The sequence below is a fragment of the Myotis brandtii genome, unplaced genomic scaffold (genome assembly GCF_000412655.1).
Source record: "Myotis brandtii unplaced genomic scaffold, ASM41265v1 scaffold523, whole genome shotgun sequence".
Taxonomy (NCBI): domain Eukaryota; kingdom Metazoa; phylum Chordata; class Mammalia; order Chiroptera; family Vespertilionidae; genus Myotis; species Myotis brandtii.
The window spans coordinates 383670-409486 of record NW_005369902.1 but is presented as its reverse complement, the minus strand read 5'-3'; the positions used below and the strand labels follow the sequence as shown (position 1 = coordinate 409486).

The window sequence follows — 25817 nt, the reverse complement described above, 5'->3', positions numbered from 1 at the left end:
CTTCTGGCAATGTCACTGGCCAATAGCTTTCAAATGAGTCCCTTTCTAAGAATTGTCCTCAGCAAGAGAACTACCTTGAGCCAGGTCACACCATGCTCCAGCAGCACAAGTGACTGGCAGATGCAAGGTTCCCTGAAGGGCTATTCCTTAAGGGATCAGCTCCAAAGCGTACAACTGAGGCCTTTCCTGTGACTACATTTAGTCCAACTACTCTTCCTGCTCAGTCCTGTTCCTTTCACTCCCACACACAGCATTGATCCCAAGGGTGTTACCTAATAAAGTTTCCTGCTTGCAAATGTCCACCTCAGAGTTGGTTTTCCAGAGAATCTGAATTAAACCAATTAATCCCATGAGTGTGGTCTGATCCAGTGGAGCTGAGTCACCTGCTGGCCAGCTGGTAGCAAGGCCCCAGGTGGAACTCTGATAGGCTCTGGCATGCTGGAGCAGTACAACTGTGCAAACTTCTGGCAGCAGTGATGGATGGGTGGATGGGATGGAGTATTGGTGCAAGAATGCACTGGTAGCCCTAGCCAGTTTTGCTCAGTGGATAGAGCGTTGGCCTGCAAACTGAAGGGTTATGGGTTCAATTCTGGTCAAGGGTATGTGCCTCGGTTGCAGGGTCAATCCCTGGAACAGTCTGGGCACATGTAGGAGGCAACCAATAGATGTGTCTCTCTCATATCGATGCTTCTCTCTTTGTGTCTCTCCTTCTCCATTCCATTCTCTCTAAAAATCAATGGAAAAATATCCTTGGTGAGGATTAACAAAAAAACTTTTAAAAAAGAATGCTCTGGTAGATGCAATCTATCAGGCATTTTTTAAATATGAGGAAAATATAATTTAAGAATTATGGGATTGGGTAGCTATTGGTGGAGTAAATCTGTGCTTTGAGGAAAGACAATGAAAAGTTGAGGGTGATGAATCACCAATTAAAAATTAGAGTGCCTCCTTAGCAGCATATATAAATGGGGGCCAAAAAAAACTGAGGATCCGGCCCAGGACTTAATTATAAGAGTAGAATTCCAAAAAGGCTGAATTTTCAGCTCTGGCAAATCTGCTATGTCAAGGTCAGGGCTGCAGTTGAAGGAAGTGAGATCCTTACACTTTGGATGGGGCATCTGGGTTGATGCACTTAAAAACCTTAAAACCCCACATCACCCAGAACATTCTGGGTTTGTTCAAGTGCCCCATGCATCTTGCTTAAAAATGAAGTATCTACCTTGCAAGGCAACACCTACCCTCCTTAGCATCCACCTGCAGCTTTCCCCCTGTCTACCAGACCAATAACTAAAGTCAAGGCACAAAATAACCCCACTGAGGAAATGCTGGACCTGCCAAAGGAAGAACGCACTATATCCTAAAAGAACTAAGTACCTAGCTAACATAAATATACCTGCAGAAGCCAGGAGCATAGGTATGTATGTATGGGATTGGGTCCCAGAGTGCTGAATTGGGGAGGGAGAGTAGAGGAGGAAAGCATAATGCTAGACAAAGCAGTTTAGTGGTATGAGCATGTTCCTGTACTACAATATTTACATCCTGGCAAAGCCCCCAGAATATAACGCTAACAGGTTGCTAGAATGGCTCTAGGAAGCTTGGAGAAAGCAATGGCCCACCCTAGGCAAAATAGTAAGGCCAGAGCCTTCATGGAAGACAATAGAAGAAGGGAACAAAAGACTCAGAGAAGGGGGCATGCTAAAGTGGATTTACTATGTACCTCCCATCAGCTGACTACATCCTGCCATATATCACAAGGAATACTGAATGTGTTAGTGAAAGGGACATTAGCATCACTCAGAAGCTCAGTGGTGGCTCTCCTCTGTAGGCAAAGGCTGGTGGTAGAAGATGTTACAGAGCTAGGCGCCCTGATAGCCATGGGCCTGATAGAATCTTGAAAAAATAAAGACTAGGTGGCTGCGCTTCACTAGCAGAAGCAAGTTTTAGCGGCATTGTTATGAGTGGCAAGAACTGAGCAACAACCAAGAGGACATGATCCTCAGAGAGTTAATAGAACACTGTGTACCTAGAGGAAACTGAGATGGGCAGTCTACTAGGGTATCATGTGTACACCTTTTAAAATTCAAGAACCGATGAGGAGGAGGCTGAAGGGACCTGCCCCAATGAAAAGTCGCAATCCCTGGCCTGGCCGGTGTGGCTCAGTGGTTGAGCATCGACCTATGAACCAAGAACTCATGGCTCAATTCCCAGTTAGGGCACATGCCCGGGTTCAGGCTCAATTCCCCAGGAGGGGGAAGGCAGGAGGCAGCTGATCAATGATTCTCTCTCATCATTGATATTTCTATCTCTCTCTGCCTCTCCCTTCCTCTCTGAAACCAATAAAAATATTTTATTATTATTTTAAATATATTTTATTATTTTAATATATTTTCTTATCAGAATATTTATTTATTTATTTATTTATTTATTTATTTATTTATTTATTTTTAGTTGGCAGAAGCTCTCTCTGTGGGGTGAGAGCTGTCATAGTGGGGAAGGCCAAGTGGAAGCTTCTGACTGCCCCTGCCAACCTAGTAAGATTAAATTTTTAAAAATCTGAATCCCCTGAGAGAAAGAACATCAGAGATTGGAGTGCGTGTACAGAGTAGCCACTGTCACAGGGATGGAGACTATGCGTAGGCCCAGTAGCATCGGCTCCCACTCACCATGGCTGGTGTAGCTCCTGATGCCACCAAGTGCCCAACCTGACAGACAGCAACAGAGACTGGAAGAGAGTCCTGATATAGCACCAGTATCCCTCAAGAAACAAGCCAGCCAGGTCATGGCAAGTTGTCTTCTTTCACCCTGGACAGAAGAGTAATTCATCTTGATTTGAAGAGACACATATTCTATGAGTTTGCTTTCCCTGAGTTCTTTTGGGGGATGTTTGTTCATTTTTAGCCGGCACTACTGTCTAAGGGCCAACAGAACATTTGACCCACTGACACAGGAACCTAGCCAAAGAAACCTCCTTACAGCAAAAGAGCTGTATGCAGGAGTGGATGCTGACCATGATGTCTATTGGACCTAAAACACACCACAGTAGCCAGAAACTGCTGGCCCAATATGGTGATGGAATGACCTATTGAAGACACAACTGAGGACCAGCTTAAAGATGATGGCCTGGGAGGAAGGGGCAACATTCTCCAGACATAGAATGTACCCTAATCAATGACCATTATGTAGTGCTATGTCCCCACTAGGTAGAATTCATGGATCCCGGAGATGAGGGGTGGAAGGAGTGGCCCTGCTTAACATCGTCTCCAGTGATCCACTTGGGAAAGTTGTGCTTCCCATCCCAACCCTGGACTCTGCAGGTCTAGAAATCCTGTGCCCAAAGGGAGAACATTTCCATCAGGGGACACAGCAATAGTCCCATTGACTTTACGTTATGGCTGCCTCCCAGTCACTTTGGGCTGCTTGTACTAAGACACAAGCAGGTAAAGAAAGGAGTTGCCATCTCGATACGGATAATTGACCCTGATCATCAGGAAGTGGTAGAGGTGCTATTATACAAGGAGGGAAATGGACAATAGTAGATGCCATGGTGTCCACTTCAGGGCTGAAGCCCTCGTTTCCCCCTCCCACCCCTGCTGCTGGGCGTGTGAGCAGTGGACAGTCTGAGAGACCCTCTCCAGAAATTGCCATCAGATGAAGAGAACCACATCACCCAAAGTCATACCGCCTCTTCATGAGAGCCCACTTCCAGTCTAGGGAACCCCCACTTCTGCAAGGGTGTAAAGGCATGGCCCCTTCGCCTCAAGGTGGGACTACTCTGAAGGGCCTTCTCAGCTCCAAAGCCCCCTGTATGATTGGCTGAAGCCCTTCTTGCAACTGTGTTAGTTTAACTTTTCCCTCTGGCCAATCCTGCATTCTTGCTCCCCCACCGGTGTTAATCCTGAAGGCACTTCACAATGAATTTCCTGCCTAAAAATCTCCATCTCAGAGTCAGTTTCCACCTAAGACAGTTGGGATCAAATGACAGCACTATTTCTTACTCGTGATATGACCTTGGCAAGTTAACTCACCACTCTACGCCCCCTTCCCCATCTATAAGTGGGACAATAATAAAACTACCTGCTTTACAGGCTGTCACAGTGCTTGGCATATGGCAGCTATTTCTTAGGTGGAGAAAGCTGGAAGAGAAAAAGTCCACTTTGATCTTAAAAGGGAAAAAAAAGAATAGCAGTGGAAAGAGGGCAAGAAGAGAGAAGAGTTAGAGGAAGTTCAAGGAGCACTTTGGTGGAGAGAAATCAGTACACACTGCCAGTTGTCTAACCATCATTCTTTCCTTTCTCCCCCAATTGTGTGCTGAGGGAACAATGTGTCTACTTTATAAAAAAAAAAAATGAACAAACAAAAATCTCTACTAAAGATGGCCATTTGACCCAATTCTGCCAAGGAGATATAACTAGAACTCTACTAGGTGGAGTTTCAAAAAAAACTATTATATTCCTGATTTTAAAAAATAAAAACAAAAGTGAAACCTCCGCTGGCATGCACAAAGCTTTTGTCATTTGCTTTTCATTTCTCTTGCCACTGAGAAGACAGATTCAAAGCCTGGAGGTGACGCAGCCATTTTGCAGAAGATGGAAACTGGGGAAAGGCTGGGTTCCTGACATTTCCTCAAGCAATGATACCTGCCCTGAACTGCCTACCTCTGGAGTTCTGGTTACAAAAGGAAAGTGAAACCTCCATTTGGTTAAGCACATGCATACAAGTCTCAGTTATATGCAGCTGAAAGCAGCCCTAACTGTTACCAGTGGAGAGTAAGAAATAGAAAGAGAAAGGGGTGTAAGCAGCTGCTGAATGGAGACCTGCAGGAACGGAAGGGGAGGTGACTTTCCAAAGTGTTACTGTGGGTTGTAAACTGAACAACGTACATAGGAATTACCTTCATTTGGGTTGCTATGTTCTTTCTCTGAATGCAATACCACCCCAAAATTGGGCAGGTGAGGCCTATTTGAGACCTATGACATTTGCATTAGTTATTATTAATTAAGTACTAGTATGTCATCAGGAGGAGGAGGAGTATCATTAGGACTACTACAACAAAACACTGTAATAGGAACATGGGGGGATGGGGCACAAAGAAAAATGAGAGATAGAAGTGGACTCTATCGTCCTAGCCAGTTTTGCTCAGTGGATAGAGCATCGGCCTCTGGTCAAGGGCACATGCCTGGGTTGCAGGCTCAATCCCCAATAGGGGGTGTGCAGGAGGCAGCCAATCAATCATTCCCTCTTATCATTGATGTTTCTATCCCTCTCTCCCTATCCCTTCCTCTCTGAAATCAATAAAAATATATTGGGGTGCGGGGGGAAAGATGAAAAGAGTGCCTTCACTCTTTTCATCTGGGCCTGAAATAATTTACCTTCTGTTAATCCTTTAAAGCCCACCTTATCCAGAGAAAGACAGTATGCATTGCTTATATGTGAACTCTAAAAAATAAAAAATAAAAAGTTAAACTCATGGAAACACAGAGTAGAATGGTAGCTGCCAGGGGCTGGAGGGAGGGGAAAGCCAGAAAATGTGAGTCAAAGGGCACCAACTTTCACTTATAAAATGAATGAGTTCTGAGTATCTAATGTACAGTGTAATGATTGTAGGTAATAATATTGTATTATATACTTGAAACTTGCTAAGAGAATAGATCTTAAGCGTTCTCACCAAATAAAAGTAACTGAGGCGATGGATTTGTTAATTAACTTGATTGTGGTAATCACTTCACAATGTATATGTATATCAAATCATCATGTTGTACACTTTAAATATATATTACAATTTTATTTGTCAGGTATATCTCATAGCTGGGGTGGGAGGAAGCCTAGCTTAACCTCTCATGGCTGAACTTCCCTGGCCACTCCAGTCCTTGCTTCCCTGACCTTTAAGACACTCATAGTCATCCTGCCTTCATCTCAGGTGTTCTAGGCTTCCAGCTCCTAGCAATACCAAATGGCAGGAGAACCATAATAAATTTGTTTTGAACAACTAATCAAAGAGGAGCAGCTAGAAAGAATTAATGACTGGCTAATTGTTATCACTGCCTAGGTAACAAAAGCTGCTATGAGGACTCATCCTATGCAAGTGTTCTGGTCTAGTCATTAAAATGTGAGTTACAAACTGCTGAGAAATTAATGTTTTCCCTCCAGTTTTGGGTGATATACTTAATCTCCCACTCTTTTTTTTATTGATTGTTTTTGAGAAAGAGGGAGACATTGATTTGTTGTTTCACTTATTTATGCAGTCATTGGTTGATTCTTTTAAAAATATATATATTTTAATTGGTTTCAGAGAGGGAGGGACAGAAATATCAATGATGAGAGAGAATCATTGATTGGCTGCTTCCTGCACCTACCCATCCCCCACTGGGGATCGAGCCTGCAACCCAGGCATGTGCCCTGACCCTGATGGGGGAATCAAACCGTGACCTCCTGGTTCATAGATCAATGCTCAATCACTAAGCCATACTGATTGGGTATTGGTTGATTCTTGTATGTGCCCTGACCCGGATCAAACATACAACCTTAGCATATCATGACAAAGCTCTAACCAACTGAGCTACTCTGTCAGGGCTTAATCTCCCACTCTTTAGCTTCAGAGAATTCTGCTTATATCATTCATTTCCTTATTCACTCATGAACATCTATTGCAGCTAAGTGTTAGATGGCACTTGTAATAGAAATTTCAATCCTTGCCCTGGAGAAGTGTAGATATGAAAGGTAAGACAGGTCTCTAAATAACTATCATAGGTGACAGAATACTAGAAGTTTCCTTTCAAGAAGTGCTTACGAGATGTCAGGCACTATGCTATGCACTTACATACAATATCATTTTTAAAGTTCATAAGAGCCCATGAGGTGGATAGTACTAGCTCTATTTTACAGGCAAGGAGACAAAAGTTTAAAAAGATTTAGTAAGAAGACCCAGATAGTATATGATGAAGCTGGTAGTTAAATCCAGCTCTGTCTGACCACAGGTTCACACTCTTAACCATCATACAGCATTGTCCAAAGAAGGTTCCTTGGAACACTCATCTCTCCAAATGGTTCATGGCTAAATGAGTTTGAGAAATGCTATTCACTCTAGCTGCTTGTTGGTGACTTATAGTGTCATTTTGCTTTATAATGTAATAGTTTAGGCCACTGCTCCCAGACTTTTTTGAAGGCCTATTTCTAACAGTAAAAGAATTTAAGTCCCTATGCCCAGTATAGGTCTATTTGCTTAAACATTCTACACATAGTCTAAAATATTATGTACTTTATTTAAAGATATATTGCTTTTGTTCTTACTAAAATGTCTAATATTAATAATATTATTAATGGTATTTAATATATTATAAAATATAAAATGTTATTCATGTTGTTTAGAATAATATTTTTACTAAGAGCATTGTGATTGGACTTGTTTGATTATTTTCCAGCATCTTGATTTATAGGTCTTTTCAAAGTTCTAGTTCTAAAGTTCAGTTTATTTTGTTACTACTTGAATGTCAACCATACCTGAGAAGGTCCCTCTAAAAGATATATGTGTATACACACAAATGGATGAAGTTGTCATTGGCTGTGCTTACTATGTAATGTAATTAGTTTTTCAGCCTTACTCACTAATTCTGCAAGGGTGTGGCTGCTTTTAAAATGCAGTTAGTGCATATCCATTTTTCCTGAGGTCAATTGGTTGTTTTTCTAAACTAACAAATGGGTTCAAGAGCCACTAAAATATTTTCTTCTAACCTTAAATGGGTTATAAATTTTAATTTCCAAGTTTTAAAAGTGTGCAGCTATCAGAGTTTTTGTAGGCGCACACTTATGTTTTTTGGCAACAAACCACATAACTGTGAAATATTTAAAGATCTATTTTCAAAATGCCCCCTCCATAGCATGTTTCTGAAGAAAGATGTTAATCACTCTCTCCATTGTTATCGTGTATGTGTGTGTGTGTGTGTGTGTGTGTGTGTGTGTGTTTAATATTTAGTGTATACTGACAGCTCTGGCCTTCGCAGAAAGGCTCAGCAAATGTAGTTTATTTGAATCTAGATAATACAATCTATAGATCCACTTAGGTACACATAAACTGCACAATGTGTTACAAGTGGGTAAGTGAACAAAGACATCACTGATAACACTTCAAAGCTGTGGATCCCACTCTTGGAGAGATGAGAGCAGCACAAGATGAGGCATAGCACAGAAGCGGCTACCTCCCCTTCTTTCTGTGTGTGGCCTTATTCCCTTTCCAAGACTACTAGTAAGTTGTTAACAAGCCATCAGCCAACTAGGAGCTCTTCTAAGGGTAAGAAAGACAGTAATCATGATTAAGGGGTAACTACTGGTACTGGCATAAAGACAAACATATAGAGCATGGAATAGAATTGAGAGGCCACACTTAGAGTCAATTGGTTGTCAACAAAGATGTCAAGACAATTCGTTGGGGAAAGAATAGCCCTTTCAACAAATGGTGCTGGGTATCCACATGCAAATGAGTGAAGCTGAACCTCTAATTCAAACCATATATAAATGTTAACTAAACATGGATCAAAGATCTAAAGGTAAGAGCTAACACTCTAGGACTCCTTGCCATAGCTGGTTTGGCTCAGTGGATAGTGTCGGCCTGTGGACTGAAGGGTCCCTGGTTCAATTCCAGTCAAGGCACATGGCCCAGGTTGCCAGCTCAATCCCCAGTGGGGGGCATGCAGGAGGCAGCCTATTCTCTCTCTCTCTCTCTCTCTCTCTCTCTCTCTCTCTCTCTTTCTCTCTCTCTCTCTCTCCCTCTCCCTTCCTCTCTGAAATCAATAAAAATAAATAAATGAATAAATAAATAAATAAAACTCTAGAACTCCTAGAATAAAACAAAGGAGTAAATCTCTATGAGCTTGAACTAGGATTTCATAGATATGACACCAAAGCAAAAATAATTAAGAACAAAACCAGAAAAATTGGACTTGATCAAAAATTTTAAATGTTTGTATTTCAAAGGATACCATCAATAAAGTGAATAGACAACTCACAGAAAGGAAGAAAATTTTTCATTTGCAAATCATATATCTGATAAGAGATTTGTACCCAAACTATATAAAGAACTCTTACAACAACAGAACAAACAACCCAATTAAAAAATGGGCAAAGGATCTGAATAGACATTTGTCTAAATACACGCAAATGGCCAATAAGCACTAGAAAGGATGCTCACCACCTTTTGAACCATCAGAGAAATGCAAATCAAAACCACACGAGGTATCACTGCATACCTATTAGGATCCTAGGCTATAATACAAAAGATAGGTAAAAACTTTGGCAAGGATGTGGAGAAATTGAAACCTTTATACACTGCTGGTGGGAATGTACTAGTATAATAGTGCAGCCACTTGAGAAAACATCTTGGCAGTTCTTCAAAAGATTAAACATAGAGCTATCATATGATCCAGCAATTCCACTCATAGGTATATACCCAAGAGAAATGAAAAAAACATGTGCACAGAAGATTTATACATGAGTATTTGTAGCATCATCCTAAGCTGGCAGTCGGACATCCTTAGCACTGCCCCGGAGGTGGGAGAGGCTCCTGCCACCGCTGCTGTACTCTCCAGCCATGAGCCTAGCTCAGGGGGAGCAGGCCTAAGCTGGCAGTCGGACATCCCCTGAGGGCTCCCAGACTGCGAGAGGGCGCAGGCTGGGCTGAGGGACCACCCCCCCGTCAGTGCACAAATTTCATACACCGGGCCTCTAGTTATTCATAATAGCCAAAAAGTGGATTCATAAACTGATAAATGGATTTTTAAAATGTAGAACACTCATACCATGAAATATTATTCAGTCATAAAAAGGAATGAAGTATTGACACATTCTATAACATGGATGAACCTTGAAAACATTATGCTAAGTGAAAGAAGCCAGTCACAAAATACCACATATTGTATGATTCCATTTCTATTAAATGTCTATAAAAGGCAAATTCATAGAGAAATAAAGTAGATTAGTGGTTTCCTAAGGCTGGGGGGTTGGGGAGAAATGAGAAGTGGCTAAGAGGAATGGGGTTTCATTTTGAGGTGAAAAATATGTTCTAAAATTGGATTGTGGTGATGGCTGCACAATTCTGAATATACTAAAAGCCACTGAATTATACACTTTAAATGGACAAATTGTGTCATTCATGAATTATATCTCAACAAAACTCATTTTTTAAAAATTAACTCTCCATTGTTCTAGTAGGTAAAATGAGAAAGAGACTGAACCCTACTTGCATTATAATGGAACCTAGGAACTTTAAGGGAAAGGGGAAGCACCCATTAGTGAATTTCCTCTTTAATTAATGACTATGTTGGGAGATATGCATCTGATCTAACATGTCCCAAAGTTACTGACAGTCGTGTCTGCTGCAGCTGCCATTGAAGGGAATAGGAAAAAGATAATGGGACACAGATGACCCACACCCACCCCAGCCATAGGCCCTGGGGATCCAGAGCCCCTCCCCAGCTCCTCCGAGCTCTGCCAGGTTTGCAGATGTGGTTGTCTAAGCATGGCTGGAAGTCCTGCTGAGTTCCCCAGTCTGATTGAGGAATTGTCTGGAGGGAGAAAGGGATGGTTTTCAGTGAAGTGAAGTGAAGTGAAGTGAAGTGGTCTTCCCGAGAGTCTTGTAGTCAAGATGCTTGAGAGAGCTAGACACAGACAGGGCCAGACCTCAGGAGAACCCTCCATCCCACCCAATGAAGGTCTAACCCTGTGCTACCTTCCCTAGTAATTCTAGGACAGTCAAATCCCCCACAAGCTTTAACTTCTCCTCTACTAAATTTTAATTCTCTTTGCAATTGTCCCAACATACCAGTAAAGCAAATTGTTTCCATCTGCATAGTCTGGGGTTGTTGTGGCGAAGGGGAAGGAGACCTGCCCCTTTCTCATTCCCCAGTGAGGCCTGTGAAGAGAGGACTAGACTCTTCTCCTATCAAAAGGACTCGGTCAGGCCTGGAGTTGGAGTTAGCAGACCTCCGTGGAGTGAGCCATGGTCCTTAGCAGAGCTGGGAGCTGTGGGAAACAAGCTCATGACTGTAAGAAGTGCTCCCAAGTGGACAACTCAAGATACATGAAACCAAACATTCTGTTTATCTCTATGCATTAGAAGAAGCTGACCTCCAGAGGGCTGGTGAATATTTGGGTCAGAAAATGCAAAAAGCAGCCAGGAAGCCAGGTTGGCTGGAGTCTAGGCTGAATCTAAGAGGGCAGTAGAAAATAGAGCATGACCTATGAACCAGGAGGTCACAGGTTCAATTACAGTGGGTTGGGACACATGCCTGGGTGGCTGGCTCAATCCCCCAGCAGGGGGCATGCAGGAGGCAGCTGCTTGATGATTCTCTCATCATTGATGTTTCTATCTCTCCCTCTCCCTTCCTCTCTGAAATCAATAAAAATAAGTTATATATAAAAAAAGAAGTCTAAGGCAAAAGTTTACCTTTGGTTTCAACTATATTATTCCAAATGTGTGAATAATGTTGTGCATGTCAGGTTCTTGGTTGCACACATCAGAAACCACCTGCAGTTTACCTAAGCAGAGGGGGTGTGTACAGGAAGGATACTGGTGGATCACAGAATAGGTGGGGAGGCTGGGTGACTGGACCCAGGAAACAGGCAGGAACCAGTGGAAGTGAGTCAGCAGGAAACCCAGCCGAAGATGTGACACAGGAACATTACTCACAGCCACAGCCACTGGCCAGTCCACTCCACAGCCACTGCTGCAGTGCTCTCTGAAGGTGCCCAGTCTTTGCATCATCACGCCCTCCATGACCATCATTGCCAGATGGAACAGCCCATTGGCTGAGCCAAGAGGCAGGACAGGGGATGTCTGGCCTCTTTTAGCTTCTGATGGCAGGGCCACCAAGACCTTCCAAAAGAGTGGAATTCCCACCAAATAGGTATGAGATTTAGATGCTACATAGCGCCCCCCCCCTTCTTCCTCCCCCAAGAAAAATCAAATGTTCACAATTTGGAAATATCTGGGGCGGGGGAAAGAACTAATATTTCTATCTTCTTCCAGTTTTAGTTCAGAGACTTGGTAGGTTTTTAAAGGACATATTTAAGATGCAGACTATTCATTTTGTCGTACAGTGCTTTGGGAGCAGTACTGGAGAGAGGGTTAAGTATGTGGCTTGAAGTCAGGTCAGATCCGGGTTTGAAGGCAGTTCTGCTAGCTGTGTGGCCATGAATAAGCAAATGAGTCTCTCTGAACCTATGCTTATCTGTAAAATGGGGTCAAGCTTTGGACTTTGAGTTTCAAGCAAGATAATGCTTGTAAAGATCTTAACAGTGCTTGGAACTACCAGCTGTTATCATTGAGTGACCTGCCCTAAGGTAGGAGAAGTGAACATGGCCACTTTGGGCCATACACGTGGGGGGAATCTGACCTGTTTTCAGTCCAGGCAGCTAGAGCCACACAAGGGAAGAGAATATCCAGATGTCCTCTCATGAATACTCGTGTTTTCCCCTCATTCCTTTTATTGTTTAGGGGCATGGGCTTTGGTGCAAGGGATATGAACCTAATCCAGACCTGCCAGATAATTGCCCTCAAGTAATTTACTTGACTTTGTCTAAACTCTGATTTTTTAAATCACAAAATGGGAATGACAACATCTACCATGTAGCAATGCTGTAAGAAGTAATTAAGATAATTTATGTTAGGTGCTTAGCACAGTGCTTTATATTTATTGGTCCTCATGAGGTAGGAGAGAAGTAGCGCCTCCTAAGATTCACCTCTTCCTATAACACTAGTACATGGAAGTTTCTCTCCTTAATGCTTAATTCATCTGGCAGGGGTTCTTTGGACTTCTACCAACAAAAAAAATTTAGTGTTCCCCCCCCCACCCTGTTTTATTATAATTGACACATAGCTCTGTATAAACTTAATGTATACTGCATTTGACTTGACATACATATATTGTGAAAGGATGACCACAAAAGGTTGAGTTAACATCCACCTCTCAATTAGTTACCAAAAAAAGTATTTTTTCTTGCAATGAGAACTTTTAGGTTTTTAAAAATCTTGACAGTAAAAGTCCCCTTTTGGAAAATGCATGTGTCCACATAACAAAATAGATAAACCAGATTCCTGGCAGCATACAGGTCCAAGGGAAAAGCAGGTTTGCATGGAGTTCTCATTCAAGTGATGCTCCTCAGGAAAGGGTGCTGTGGCCAAATAAGTTTGGCATATATCACTGCACCCTCCCCCCCTTTTAGGGAATTCCATTGCATATCATCAGTTTATCAAAGACTTTAAGAAGTGCTACAGCCCTAGCCAGTTTGGCTCAGTGGAGAGAGTGTTGGGCCTGCAGACCAAAGGTCCCAGGTTTGAGTCCAGTCAAGGGCACGTACCTTGGTTGCAGGCTTCTCCCCTGCCCCAACCGTGGTTGGGACTCAGGCAGGAGGCAACCAATCAATGTGTTTCTCTCACATTGATGTTTCTCTCTGTCTTTCCCTCTCTCTTCCACTCTCCCTAAAAATCAATGGAAATATCCTCAGGTGAGGATGAACAAAACAAAAACAAAAAAAAGGAAGTGCTACAACTATCCACCAAAAAGATGAAAAAGAACCCTACGATATTACCCTAACACAGCATGAATGAACAAAAACCTTCAGCACGAAGCATGAATAACACACTTGGCTAAATGCTGAGGTTGTCACTTCTGAAGTAAATGGTTCATTTTTGGTCCCCTTCACTCCTATGCAGTAGAGTCCCAAAGTGGTAAGAATAAGTTCACGGTCCTCATGTATTCCTAAGCAAAGTTCTCATAGGTATGGTCACTATATTACAGAATTAAAAAGTGGGGCTATTTTAAAGTAGTGGTAGCACCTGAATTCAGCACATAGGTTTCTCCAGCACAGAACTAGGCACAAAGGAGGGGTTCACTAATTGAATTGAGGTGAATTTCTTGGGAAGAATGTTTATTTTTACCCTCTTCATGTTACTTGCCTGTCTGATTTACACAGACAGTCTAAGTCTATAGGGCATGAAACTTTGTATCATTAACTTATTAAATGAATTATTATCAAATACCCCATCATGATATAAAGAGTGACTATGAGTGATAATGATCAAAATACTAAAAAAGTGAGTAATGAAGTAAGTGCTTAGAGTGAGAGAAGGAGAGGTGTGAGTCATATGGAGAGAAAAAAGTTTAAACAGAGAAGGGGAAATAGGACGTGAGAAATTCTCATCACCATCAATATCATCATCCCACTTGTGTGCTGCCAAGCATTATGCTGAATAGTTTATAGGCAACATGGCAACAACCCTGTGAACTAATTATTATTATCTCTACTTCATAGGTCAGGAGAGTGAAGATTTAAGAGGACAGATTCACAGTAGAAAGTTAGAACCAAGATTTGAACCAAAACACTCTAACCATAAACTATGTTTAAGTAAAATGTCATAAGATAAAAATTTCTCATTTAAATAGTATAACAATTGGAAGTAATATTCTTAACTCAGGACCATGAAGCTAATAAATTTTTTCACACGATCAGCAATGTGTCAGAAAAACAGATATAGCAACTATAAACTTCTGTATCATTTAAAGGGTAAAATTATCCTCCATAACATAAGTATACACCCAGGGGTCTTCAAAGCATTTAAAAATGCACAAGCAACATAATAATAAATATAGGGTGGGCAAAAGCAGGTTTATAGTTGTCAGTGTGTGAAACAGTTTATTCTTGTATTATTATTTATTAATTATTGTATTGTTTTCCATACAAACAACTGTAACTCTACATTTTTGCCCACCCTGTATAGCTCTTTTCAGAATCTACTGTATCATAAGTGTGATTAATTATGTAAGCTACACTAAACAGTTAATTAAAGGTCATTTCATTTGTCTCCTTAGACTTTAGAAAAACTGTTAGGATGTTTGAACAGGCCAGGGGTGTTTAAAAGCTGCCTCAGCTTGGCTGGTGTGGCTCAGTGGTTGAGAGTCAACCCAGGAACTAAGAGATCACTGGTTGGATTCCTGGTCAGGGCACATGCCTGAGTTACGGGCTTGATCCCATGTAGAGGGCGTGTGGGAGGCAACCAATTGATGATGTTTCTCATCGCTGTTTCTATCTATCTTTCTCCCTTCCTCTCTCTCTAAAAATCAATAAAAAAAATTTAAATGTTTAAAAAGCTGCCCCCCAAATTTTACAATTTGCCTTCTTCTTTCCTCAGTGTCTTCTATTTTTCTCATTATATTTAAGATTATGTCATTTTGTTCAAAATCAGACTTGACAACCATCGGAGTCCTTTCTACTCTGCTGAGAAGCTATACAAGTAAAGGAGGCATCAGAAATGTCTCAGAGACCTGCTTAGGCAGGCAGGCAGGCCGAAGACTATCCTAACTACGGTGCATGTGTTTAGTAAGTATGTGTGCATACTTGTGCATGCATACATGTACATGATCTGTGTGGGCACATACGGTATGTGTGTGTTTATGTTCATGTGTGCACAGTGCATGTGTATGTGTTTGCATGTGCATAAGTGCATGTATTGGAGGACAGAGAACAGCATGCAATGCCGTTTCCTGAAAGGCAATGAGTGTGGGAGGTGGGGGGGGGGGAGTGCAACATAAATTCTTAATCCTTGTTTAAGGATTAAGGAACCAATTAGCCCCTAGAGCAGTGGTTCTCAACCTTCTGGCCCTTTAAATACAGTTCCTCATGTTGTGATCCCCAACCATAAAATTATTTTCGTTGCTACTTCATAACTGTAATTTTGCTACTGTTATGAATCGTAATGTAAATATCTGATATGCAGGATGGTCTTAGGCGACCCCTGTGAGAGGGTCGTTCGACCCCCAAAGGGGTCGCGACCCACAGGTTGAGAACCACTGCCCTAGAGAGAGGAAAAATTGCAGAAACCTTTCAAAAAAATGAAAGAGCAACATAAAGATTGGATACCATTAACTCTTAAAAAGATGGGTGAGAATTAAATAAAATACTATCCTTCAGGATGCTAAGAAGGAACTCTGTAGTATTACACTGAAAACAGGATTAACTGTTCCTTTTAACCTTCAAGGTATGTTTCTTTTTTTTTCTTTTCTTTTAGCTCTTTTTTGAGTTTGGCTTCCCAGAACCAAAGGTGAGGAATTGAGGTGATTTATTAAGGAAGGTTTCCCAAGAGAAATCAGTATAGGAGTGGGGGTTAGGGTAGGGGATGGGGAGCGGGGAAAGGGGCTGCCATTCAGCCCTATGCTGAAGGGAACTCTGGAGTGCAAGTCACACCTGAGTCTGTTTCAGCTGAAGGCAGGAAATCACACTCGCCACCCGTGGGCATTCGCTAAGGGCTACAGCAGGGGATGAAACTACTAGGCACTTCCAGAACCCTGCTCTTGAAGGAAGAGTGGCTCCAGCAGCCCCTGGGCAGGTCCCCAGAGAAGAGTCCTTGGTGCAGGCCATTGTAACAAAAGCACACTTGAAACTGGAGAAATTACCAAAATGATCAAAAGATCTGGAGGATATGGGCAGAGTACCAATTCAGGCATCCTCTACACAAGAAGTCTACACAAGACCCCTACTCTGGGGAATATGTAGAAGGTACTACAGTGAAGCAGCACAAACCAGGAGGCGATGTCCTTAAGAGGCATCGGAAAGTCCTGCAGTAGCATAAACAATTAAGACAACTTTCAACTCCAGACTTCTTGTTGATAGTTATTTTTTGTTAACCCCTTCTGTGGGGAAGCATCAGCACATGGTGCGTAAGACATTGGAGCCAGACAATTCTGGTTTTGAATAGAAGATCTGTCACTTATTAGTCAAGGGACCTTTTGGCAAGTTTCCACCCCGTGCCTGATCTCGCCCCCAAGGGACCCCCCCTGCCAGCCTGATCTCGCCCTTAACTGCTCCCCCCTGCCGGGCTGATCACCCCTAACTGCCTCTGCCTGCCTGATTACCCCTAACTGCCCTCCCCTGCAGGCCTGATCTCGCCCCCAACTGCCCCCCTGTGCTTCAGTTTCCTCATCTGTAAAACAGGGATAATGATAGTACTTACCTCAGGGTTGTTACAAGGAATCAATGAGTTATTTCTTGTAAAGCACTTAGTGTGGTGTTTGGTATGTCCCCTCCATGGTTGCTAGTAGGGAAATAAACCACTTTGAAAATCTCAAAGGGGGTTCTCCACTCCCCCACCCCAGAGGCAGTAGAATTTGGGGGGGGGGGGGGGGGGTGGACGGGTGGAGAGAGAGGGGAAAATTGTGTTCCAGTGAGTCCCAGGTCTGGGCAAAAGGAAAATAAGTGACAGCAGGAGCAGGGATATGATTGCTGATCAGAAAGTAGGTCCCCAGAATGTGAACCAGGGACTTAGCCGGAGCACCCAGAGAATTTTCAGAACATGAGTAATTTCATTGCAAGGAGGCAATGAGCCCCCACACAGATAAACCCTCACAGCAAAGTCTGTACCATGAAACAGAAGCCACTCATGGTTTGGCTGAAAGCAGCATGCCTGGAGCACGACTACCAAACAACTAGCTGAATGGGTCGAGTCTGGAAATTGAGTCATGAGTGCAAGGTGACTGCAAATGTGCAGAACAGCTGCATGTGAAATCAAGACGAGCAGCACTACCTGTGTTGCTGTGTCGCTGGAGAGCTCCAATTCAGGATGCTGGGCCCTCAGACTGGGGCACCCCTCTCTCCCCTGCCAGGAGGAAACACAGCAATACAAGTTAAGGGTTTTGAGTCAGACTGCCTGGAATTGTAGCCTGACCATTAAAAAACTGGATGACCTAAGCCAAATGCATAACTTCTCTGAGCCTCAGTGTTCTTATCTAGAAAATTTAATTTGTGATAAAACTAGAGGCCCGGTGCATGAAATTCGTGCGCAGAGGGGAGGTTCTCTCAGCCCAGCCTGCACTCACTCCAATCTGGGACCGCTGGCTCCTTACCACTCACCTGCCTGCCTGCCTGATTGCCCCTAACCCCTCTGCCTGCCTGCCTGATTGCCCCTAACCTCTCTGCCTGCCTGATTGCCCCTAACTGCCCTCCCTTGCCAGCCTGATCTCGCCCCCCAAGGGGCCTCCCCTGCCAGCCTGATATCGCCCCTAACTGCCCTCCTCTGCTGGCCAATTTCTATGCCAGTCAGTGTCAAAAGCTCTGCCTCAGCCCTAACTGGTTTGGCTCAGTGGATAGAGTGTCGGCCTGCGGACTCAAGGGTCCCAGGTTCGATTCCAGTCAAGGGCATGTACCTCGGTTGCGGGCACATCCCCAGTGGGGAGTGTGCAGGAGGCAGCTGATTGATGTTTCTCTCTCATCCATGTTTCTAGCTCTCTATCCCTCTCCCTTCCTCTCTGTAAAAAATCAATAAAATATATTAAAAAAAAAAAAAAAAGCTCTGCCTCCTAGGCAGCCATTGGCTCCTTACAGTTGACCCATATTTGGTTCTGATTGGTCAGTTTCTATGCCAGTCAGCGTCTCTGGGCCTATCAATGGGGCCTGATCAGAAAGGTGGGGTTGATCAGCAGTGCCAGTGGAGGCCTGGAGAGAAATGGAGGCGCAGCTGTTGGCCAGGCCGGGAGAGAAAGAGAGGCAAGTTCTGATCAACAGCTGCCACAGAGGCTACAGAGCAGACCCTGCCTCTCTCTCTGAAGGCTTCTCTCTGGGCCTGATCCGTAGTCCCCTAGGCAGTCAGTGCTGGGTCAGGGCACCTGCAGCGGCCCCAGTCAGTGCTGGGTCGCCAGGATAACCCAGCACTGATTTCTGGTCTGGTCGAGCCTTTGGTCATTATGACCCTGGCTCTTGATCATATAGATGTACCTCATGGTGGTGATTTGTTGTTGTCATTTTTGTTTTTTCAAGGGATATATAGCATAGTGCCTGGTATATAGTACATGATCAAAGCATGTTATCTGTTATAATTTGGCCCAAATTCCTGAAACAAGCCTCACTCTTAGTGAGCTTATGTAAATACCATTAGCTTTTTGGTTAGTTATGGTTTATAAAAGCAAAATATAAAAATTTTATTATCCTTTCAGGCTGAGAGGAACATTTTCAGACTTTAAAAAAAGTTAGTAAAATATGACCAGTGGCTCTGTTGGCTGGAGCATCATCCTGTACACCACAAGGTTGTGGGTTCGATTACCAGTGAGGGAACATACCTAGGTTGCGGGTTTGATCCCCAGTCAGGGCATGTATGGGAGGCAACCAATCAATGTTTGCCTCTCATGTTGATGTTTCTCTCTCCCTCTCTCTCTCTCTCTCTTTCCTGTTTCTCCCTTCCTCTCTCTCTAAAATCAATAAACATAACCTCGCGTGAGGATAAACAAAATCTGTTTTCAAAGCAACTTCTGTTAGAAGCTTGATGTGTAAACCAATGAAGCTGCTTTGGCTGAGGCTTCAGGAGGCAGAAGCCTGGACAGCTGGCCTCACCCTCCCTCAGCCAGCACCTGAGACACCTTGGGGAGCCCTGGGCTCCTGGAATAAAAACACCCACCATGTTCCAACACTCTCCCTAGTCTCTCCTATTATTTTTGTCTGAAGTTCACCAGGTGGGGGGTGGGGAGCAGGTGGAAGTGACTCATTCAAGATCGCCCAACCTTGACAATAACAGAGTAGGCACTTAACTCCGCAGTTGTTCCCTTGGACCCTTTCCTACACTTTCATCACTGGAGGACCACCTGAATAACTTTTGTTTTTGCTAACTAGAGTACTATTTTATTTATTTATTTATTCATTTATTCAATTACTTGGTGAATATAGTTTCTTGCAGTGATTCCTCTCTCTCTCTCTCTCTCTCTCTCTCTCTCTCTCTCTAACTCTATGCCTTGTTATAAGCAATTGCACATTTGAGAATATATTTTTTGCCATACATTTAGACTAACAAATATGAAAATAAAAATATATATTTGTTCACATACCATTCAAAGTCCATTTAAGTGTGTACACACACACACACACACACACACACACACACGAGTATTTCCATAGTTTTTTCTTTTTTCTTTTTTTTAAGTTGAAAGAAGGGGTGGAAGGAAGACACTGAACTACATGATCCTTTCACCCAAGGATATGTTTTTATTGATTTTTAAAGAGGGATGAGAGGAGAGAGAGAGAGAGAGAGAGAGAGAGAGAGAGAGAGAGAGAGAGGAACATTGATGTGGGGGAGAAGCCTGGATCTGCTGGCTTCCGTTTGAGCCTGACTCGGGGATGGAACCCGCAACAGTCTGGTGCACAGAACAACGCTCCAACCAACTGAGCCACTCGGCCAGGGCCACATGCTCTTTGAAACTGTTTCCCCATCCTCTAATTCAGTGTTTTACACACTATGCGATGTTTGAATTTATCACTTTGAAGAACTTTTCTGTAGGTCTTTAACGTGGACACTTTCCATTAAGAAAGTGGCATTCAGTCCAACCTCTGTAGTCACAATAAGATGCTGCAGGGCTCCTGTGGTGGGGAAGTGATTCGCAACTTGGAATGTTAATTGCACTTGCTCCTCAGCCCTGAGGCTCACTGTGCAGCAGGATCATTTCACAACAGGACAGGCCCCGTCTTGTCTGGCTGGCTCTGGCTTTAGAAATTTTGAAAGAGAAAAAAGGTAAAGGACGATAAATGCTGATGGAAGGAGACTTGACTTTGGGTGGTGAACACAATACAATATACAGATGATGTATTTTAGAATTGTGCACCTGAACTCTATATAATTTTATTAACCAATGTCACCCAATAAATTCAATAAAAAATTTTTTAAAATAAATTTTTAAAAAGAAAAAATCATTTAAGTTTTGCCTAGAGTTAAGGTTAGTCTTTTTAAGGGTCGCTCCTCCCTCACCCCACTTCGGATAAAGCAACCTGTATAGACTGTACCAGATATGGAAATTTAATGCTTTTTTCCATCCTCTTCAAAGGTAAATTCTTGCAACAAACTTTTTCCATTTGGTTCATCTCCTATCATTGGCTGGTCACCTTAGATCTGACACAAACGTAATATAACCCAGGGCAGGTCAGCTGTACTTCTTCCTTTGCATTTCACATTCAGAACATCTAATATTTTTTTCTAGTTACATAAGTACCAGAGTCCCAATGTTTACAAAAGCCTTTCAGAAACTTCGGGAACACACTAGCTAGTCAAGCTGGCCCTCACAAATGGACCAAAAAGATAATAATCATTTTAAAAAGATAATAATCATTTTAAATCATCAATACTCTAGTTGAAAGCACAGACTTGCGTTTTAGACAGACCTGAGTTTGAATCCTGACTGCACTTACCATCAGACTTGGGGCAAGTTCATTAACTCTCTGTGCTTCAATGTCTTCACTTCTAATGCAAGGATACGAGCAGTACCTATCTCTCAGGTTTGCTTTGAGGGTTAAATGAGATCATGCACACAGAGTATTTAGCACAGTGCTGGACACATAGAAAGCCCTCCAAAAATGCTATTGTTCTCATTATGACCCTCATGATTGCCACCATGCTGTCACACAAATTACCTGTGATAAGGTCGTTGTGACAGATTCCAGGGATTGACTGTCCCATACAATATCCATTCCAACCCTTTCTAAGACCCACAGTGCCTGGATTCCTTTGTAGCTAGGATTCTGCAAAGAACCCAGGTTCTGCCAAGCAGATGCACATGTGCCCCAGAAAGGTGACAATGATTCAAATAAAGTGGCAGCTGCATGTGGGTGGGTGCATCTTTTTGCAACATGAGGGTGGGGAAGCTTTGATAGAAGTTCCAGTGTCCAGCTTATAGCCATCACAGGTATTGAGTGGTGAGCAGCAGCAATGGGGTTTCCATGAGAACAGTCCTGTTTATGGTTGGGCATTTCTCCTGGGATTGTTGTGGCTGTGTGGGAGCCTCGCCTGTTTCTCTGGCACTGCTGGAAAACCTCTGAGCTACCAAATACCCTGCTCCAATCCTGTTCTGTTAAAAGTAGCTACAGTGGATTCTTTTATCTGCCACTAAGAACCCAGTAATTATCAAAATGATCAATACAGTAATTATCAGAATAATCCTAATCACCATGTCAAAAGGTTTCTTTATTAAGTACTAGAGGCCCGGTGCACAGATTCATGCACTGTTGGGGTCTCTCGCCTGGCCTGCATGGATTGGGCCAAAACTGGCTCTCTGACATCCCCTGACAGGTCCTGGATTGCAAGAGGGCAGTTCTCTGGAGACACACCCCGGAATCAGGTTCCCTCCTCTCTGGGTCCGGGGTGCGGGTGAAGCAGATTCTGGCTGACAGTGCCCCAGGAGCAACGAGGAATCGGGCTCCCTCCTCTACTAGTCAGAGCATCTGCCTCCTGGTGGTCATTGCACGTCATAACTACCAGGTGAACAGTGTTATGGTCGGATGGTCGCTTAGACTTTTATGTAGATAGACAGATATTTAGGCTACTAAGGGATAAAGAACAACATGTATAAAAACCTAGTCCTTACCTTCAAAATGCATTTATCCTAAAAGATGCCACATGAAGGGAAACTTTTTTTAAAAAAGGCTTAATTCTCTTTGGCAGTCAAAAGCCTTTTGTGAGGAACTCGCAGAATGAACTGATTAAACTACTTGGAGCTTTACAGAAAAGAATTTTCACTTGGGTCTTTATGGAAGATGACAGGTGAGCCCACCTGGCAGTGTTCTCTATAAATTATAATAGGAGGGTTGAAAGGTGTGCCAGAAAGCCAGTTAATGTGTGTAAGTACTTGGCTCAGTATGTTGTATATGGTCATTAACGTACTCACTGCTAGGATGGCACCCAGGAGTGTGCTCAATTACAATGATGAGAATGCCTTGAAAGAAGTAATTAACAAGAGCATGGAGATCTACCTCCAGACAGATTTTGAATGAATGAAAAATGACAGTGTGATGGGTACAGGCCTGGGTCAAGTGCAGTTTCAGTTTTACCAGGGCTCTCATCTGTCTTTGTTCATGTTGGGTGTTTTTTTGTTTGTTTTGTTTTGTTTTTATCAAAATGTCAAATTCTTGCTCCCTACAAATACTGCTCTTATGGCATATTCTCTGAGTGACTGTGGCCCCATTGACAACTTCCTTGTCATTTTAATTTAATATCTAATATTCCATTCCCTCCCTTTATCTCCTCCTGGCAAAATGAAATGATCTCCTCAGAGAAGATCAGGTACCTTCCCACAATAGTAAATGAATAGGCAGAACTGTCAGGTGTTAAGATGCTTGTTTTCCTCAAGAAAAGTGCACTCTCTTATACCTTTCAGTTCTGGAGGTCAGAAATCTGAAATCAGTGTCATTATGATTTAGCCAAGTGTCCTGTCTGCAGGACTGGTTCCTTCTGCAGGCTTCCGGGTGGAATCCCATTCCCATGCCCTTTTCAGTTTTCCAGGCCACCTGCACTCCTTGCCACCTGGCCCCTTTCTCACATCACTTCAACTTCTTGTTTCCATGGTCACAACTCCTACTACTGACTCTGACCCTCCTGCTTCCTTCTAATGAGGACCCTTGGGATTGCATTGGGCCCACTTAGATAATCCAGTCTATCTCAAAATCTTTAATTTTTTAAATTGATTTTTGAAAGAGAGAGAAACATCGATCAGTTGCCTCCCCTATATACCTGGAAAGGGGATCAAACTTGCAACTTGGGTATGTGTCCTGATTGGGAATCAAACCCAAGACCTTTGGGTGTATAGGACAGCGCTCCAACCAATTGAGCCACACTGGCCAGGGCTCAACACCTTTAATTTAATCACATCTTCAAAATCCTTTTTGCCCTATAAAGTAACAATCACAGGTTCTGGGTATTAGGATATAGACATATAGGAGGGAGGGCTTATTCAGTCTACCACGGATAGCAAGAAACAGAGTTCTCGTCAGGTTTTCTCAGTCAGTGGGGCTTGCTATATGGTTACAAGGAGAAGTAAGTGAGAAAATAGGAAATCAAGAAAACCAGCTGGCATTTGAGATACAACACAGGTACCTGCTTATCTAAACGAATAGGCAGAACTGGTAAGTGCTTAAGTTACTTGTTTTCTGTCTTCCTCAGTTGTCGGCTTATCTTGCTGGCCTCTCAGCAGCGGGTACCTTTTGCTTGAGACTCTAGACTCCAACCTGCATCATGACTGTCTCTACTGCCTCTTTTTTCTGACTGTTTGCCTCAATATCTCCAGCAGTCCAACTGAGTCAGCCAGACACCAACCTGCAGAAGGTGCTCCTTTTCTGACAAACTTGTATCAGGACATCTCATGGGCTGCTGTCTGGCTTACAGAGGATAGCTTTTGAATCAGGTGTCAATCCTTGGTCCAAACAACTTTGGTTGAAACATGGGCCCAGATACACAGGAACCACAGACATTTTTCTCTGAAAGGGGATGAGAGGTGGCAGGAGATTTCAGAAATTGTTAGACTTCTCTCCAAAAACAATGTCAGTGACCTCAGGGTTTGGGCAATCATTGTTTGCTTCCTGATTTTAAAAACTGGTATGTTTAGCCCGGCCGGTGTGGCTCAGCAGTTGAGCACCAATCCATGAACTAAGAGGTCAAGGCACATGCGCAGTTGCAGGCTCGACCCCAGGAAAAAGCATGCAGGAGGCAGCCGATCAATGATGTTTCTCTCTCATTGATGTTTCTATCTTTCTATTCCTCTCCCTTCCTATATCTCTAAAAATCAATAAAAACATTTTAAAAAACACACAAAACTGTTATGTTTATGAGTGCTTGTTCAAATGGGCTTTAGTTACCATTTACAAAGTGTTCTTAAGATGTCCTAAGAAGATAAGGAACATGCAGGAGATGACCCAGCTAGCAAGTGGCAGCCAAGATTTGAACTCAAGCCTGTACTCTCACTTACCATGTGCAGCGTATTTCAGACTGTAGTCATCTAGGTATCCCGACAACACTTGGAAATGGACTTGGGACTTTGCATTCCAAACATGTACAGTCAATGCTTGGTTGCAAGCAGCAGGAAACAACTCTGGTTACTGTAAACAGAAAGGAGATTATAAAGCTACCAAGAATTTGGAGAACCAAACAAAATTAAGATAGGGGCCTACGGAGAAGAACACAAGATAATCATCTTTTAGCAAAAACAATCCAATCTGGGTTCCTCAGTCAGATCCTTCTAATATACAGGGATCCTAACTTTTCTTTTCTTTTTCTTTTTTTTTTAAATATATTTTTATTGATTTCAGAGAGGAAGGGAGAGAGAGAGAGATAGAAACATCAATGATGAGAGAGAATCATTGATTGGCTGCCTCCTGCATGCCCCCTACTAGGGATCGAGCTTGCAACCCAGGCATGTGCCCTTGACGGGAATCGAACCCAGGACCCTTCAGTCTGCAGTCTGATGCTCTATCCACTGAGCCAAACCTGCTGGGGCCAGGGATCCTAACTTTTCATTCATTTTTGCCTCATTTACTCACAATTTAAAGTTCCATGCAAGAGCATCTGATTGGCCAGCCTAAGTCATTTGCCTTTGTCCTAATTAAGGACATTTGCCCTTGTCCTAAGAGGTTAGTCTCTAGATCTTCCTACTTCCCTAGTGGAAGGTGAGGCTTGCTTTGATTCACACAGTGGGAAGTTCCCCCAAATAGAGGGAAGGCTTAGAAGCTAAGCAGTCGCAAACTTGACAAATGTCCTCTATCATGGGTGAATTAATTCAGGCCTACTAGAATGACTGAATCACAATTTATGTTATATGTTAGTTCCCTTGCTGATATTAGAAAAACTCCAGAAATACATTTACAAGTCACCACAGTTTATACATATGATTTCATTTTATTTTGGTTTTTAGACGGTGATATTTTCTTTTCATTTTTTTATTTAATTTATTGTGGTGACATTGGTTAATAAAATTATATAGGTTTCAGGTATGAAATTCTATAAAACATCATCTAGAACAGTGGTTCTTTCCTAATGC

The 25817-nt window shown here is 42.8% G+C and overlaps 1 protein-coding gene across 1 annotated transcript in view; it reads right to left on the bottom strand.

The window, feature by feature from the left end:
- The window catches only part of NF1 (neurofibromin 1), a 327459-nt gene that overhangs the window by 238368 nt on the left and 63274 nt on the right, over positions 1-25817 (bottom strand). Inside the window, exons 3-5 of the mRNA XM_014548834.1 lie at positions 24750-24879; positions 17567-17638; positions 16997-17077 (exon numbers count right to left, since the gene is read on the bottom strand). Coding sequence (XP_014404320.1) covers positions 16997-17077; positions 17567-17638; positions 24750-24752 — 156 coding nt within the window. The 5' untranslated portion in view covers positions 24753-24879. The remainder of the gene's footprint in view (positions 1-16996; positions 17078-17566; positions 17639-24749; positions 24880-25817) is intronic.